The sequence below is a fragment of the Charadrius vociferus genome, unplaced genomic scaffold (assembly GCF_000708025.1).
Source record: "Charadrius vociferus isolate BGI_N301 unplaced genomic scaffold, ASM70802v2 scaffold529, whole genome shotgun sequence".
Classification (NCBI taxonomy): domain Eukaryota; kingdom Metazoa; phylum Chordata; class Aves; order Charadriiformes; family Charadriidae; genus Charadrius; species Charadrius vociferus.
The window spans coordinates 1,032,895-1,034,205 of NW_009650172.1; the positions used below are offsets into that span (position 1 = coordinate 1,032,895).

General features: G+C 63.2%; 1 protein-coding gene across 1 annotated transcript in view; it reads right to left on the bottom strand.

The window, feature by feature from the left end:
* Positions 1–1,149, bottom strand: part of CAMK2A (calcium/calmodulin-dependent protein kinase II alpha) — a 32,060-nt gene extending 30,911 nt beyond the window's left edge. Inside the window, 1 exon segment of the mRNA XM_009892587.1 lies at positions 898–1,149. Within this exon segment, the coding sequence (XP_009890889.1) occupies positions 898–959 (62 nt within the window). The 5' untranslated portion in view covers positions 960–1,149.
* Positions 1,150–1,311: the final 162 nt, after the last annotated feature.

Here is a 1,311-nt window from a genome sequence, read left to right on the forward strand (position 1 = left end):
CAGATTTCCACACCCACTCCCAGAAAAAAAAAAAAAAAATAAAAAAAAAAAAGGCACAGAAACCAAAACACAGGCACATGCCCGCTCACTTCTGCACCCGTTTTACAGCCACACGCTCGGCGAGACACGGAGCATCCCTCTGCCCCGCAGGGAGGACCTGAAATCTCCTGCTCCACCCTGGGGTGCTCAGTGCCCCCCAGGATCGCATCTCCATGCCATGGTATTTCTATTTGCACACTCATGCACACCCACATGCACCCCGATCCAGGCACGCACGATGACACCCGGACCTGCCGCGCTGAGCTGTCCCCAGCAGGAGAGCTGGGTCAGGCAGGGCTGTGGCTCACCCCTGGGGCACTCGCGCTGGGACAGGGGTGGGAGACACCCCGGGCCTGTCCAAGAGCCGCCGGGATCCTCCAGGGGCTGCCAGGCAGGCTGGGTATCCTGCAGGGCTCGCCAAACCCCGGTGAATCCACCCATAGAAATTCCCTAAAAAAAATGTGAGGGGCGCCCGCCGCTTCAGCTTTGCTCCTCGGCTGTCCCATCCCTCCTCCCGGCTGGAGAAGTTCCCGGGGGAGCTGGCAGCATCCTCTTTCAGGAGCAGCTTTTCCAAAAGAGGGGCAGCCGACCCCTCCCCAGGCAGCTCCAGACCCCCGGGGTGACCCGAGCCCCCCGGCCGAGCACCCATCAGCAGCCACCCGAACTCGGGCAGGGACGGAGCAGGCAGAGCTGGGGCTGGCAGCCCCCATCCCAGCCTGAGTCCTCCCCCTGCCGCTCCCTGATGCATTTGCTCCATGCCCTTCTCCTTTCCCCCAGCTCCGGCCATTCCCAGCGCCGCTGAGGCTCTTCCCCAGTCGGGGTACATCTCCGAGCACCCCAGCCCTGTTCCCAACTTACTTGCCCAGTTCCTCGAAGAGCTGGTACTCCTCGGTGAAGCGATTGCAGGTGATGGTGGCCATCCCGAGGGGCTGGAAATGCTCCCTCCCCAGTACGGAGTTTGGGACAAGCAGCTCTCCTCTCGCTCCCTCCCTCTCCGTGTGCTCCCGGGGCTCTCTCCTCGCCGAGGTAAATAAGGGAATATGTTTGATTGACAAGCCCGGAGATAATGATGAGGGCAATTTGTCTTCTCAGCCTCACAAGCCTTCGTCAGCATCCCCGTCCCCATGGCGACCACCGCTGCCAGAAACGCCCTGTTTCTGTTGCCGGGGCAACTGCTTCCCAAACCTGCTGCCCGCCCGTGGGGACCAGGGCCCTGCTGGGGACCCGGCCCCGGGGGCTGCCCGGGGGGTCAGCCGGCTGCGGCGGGGAGGG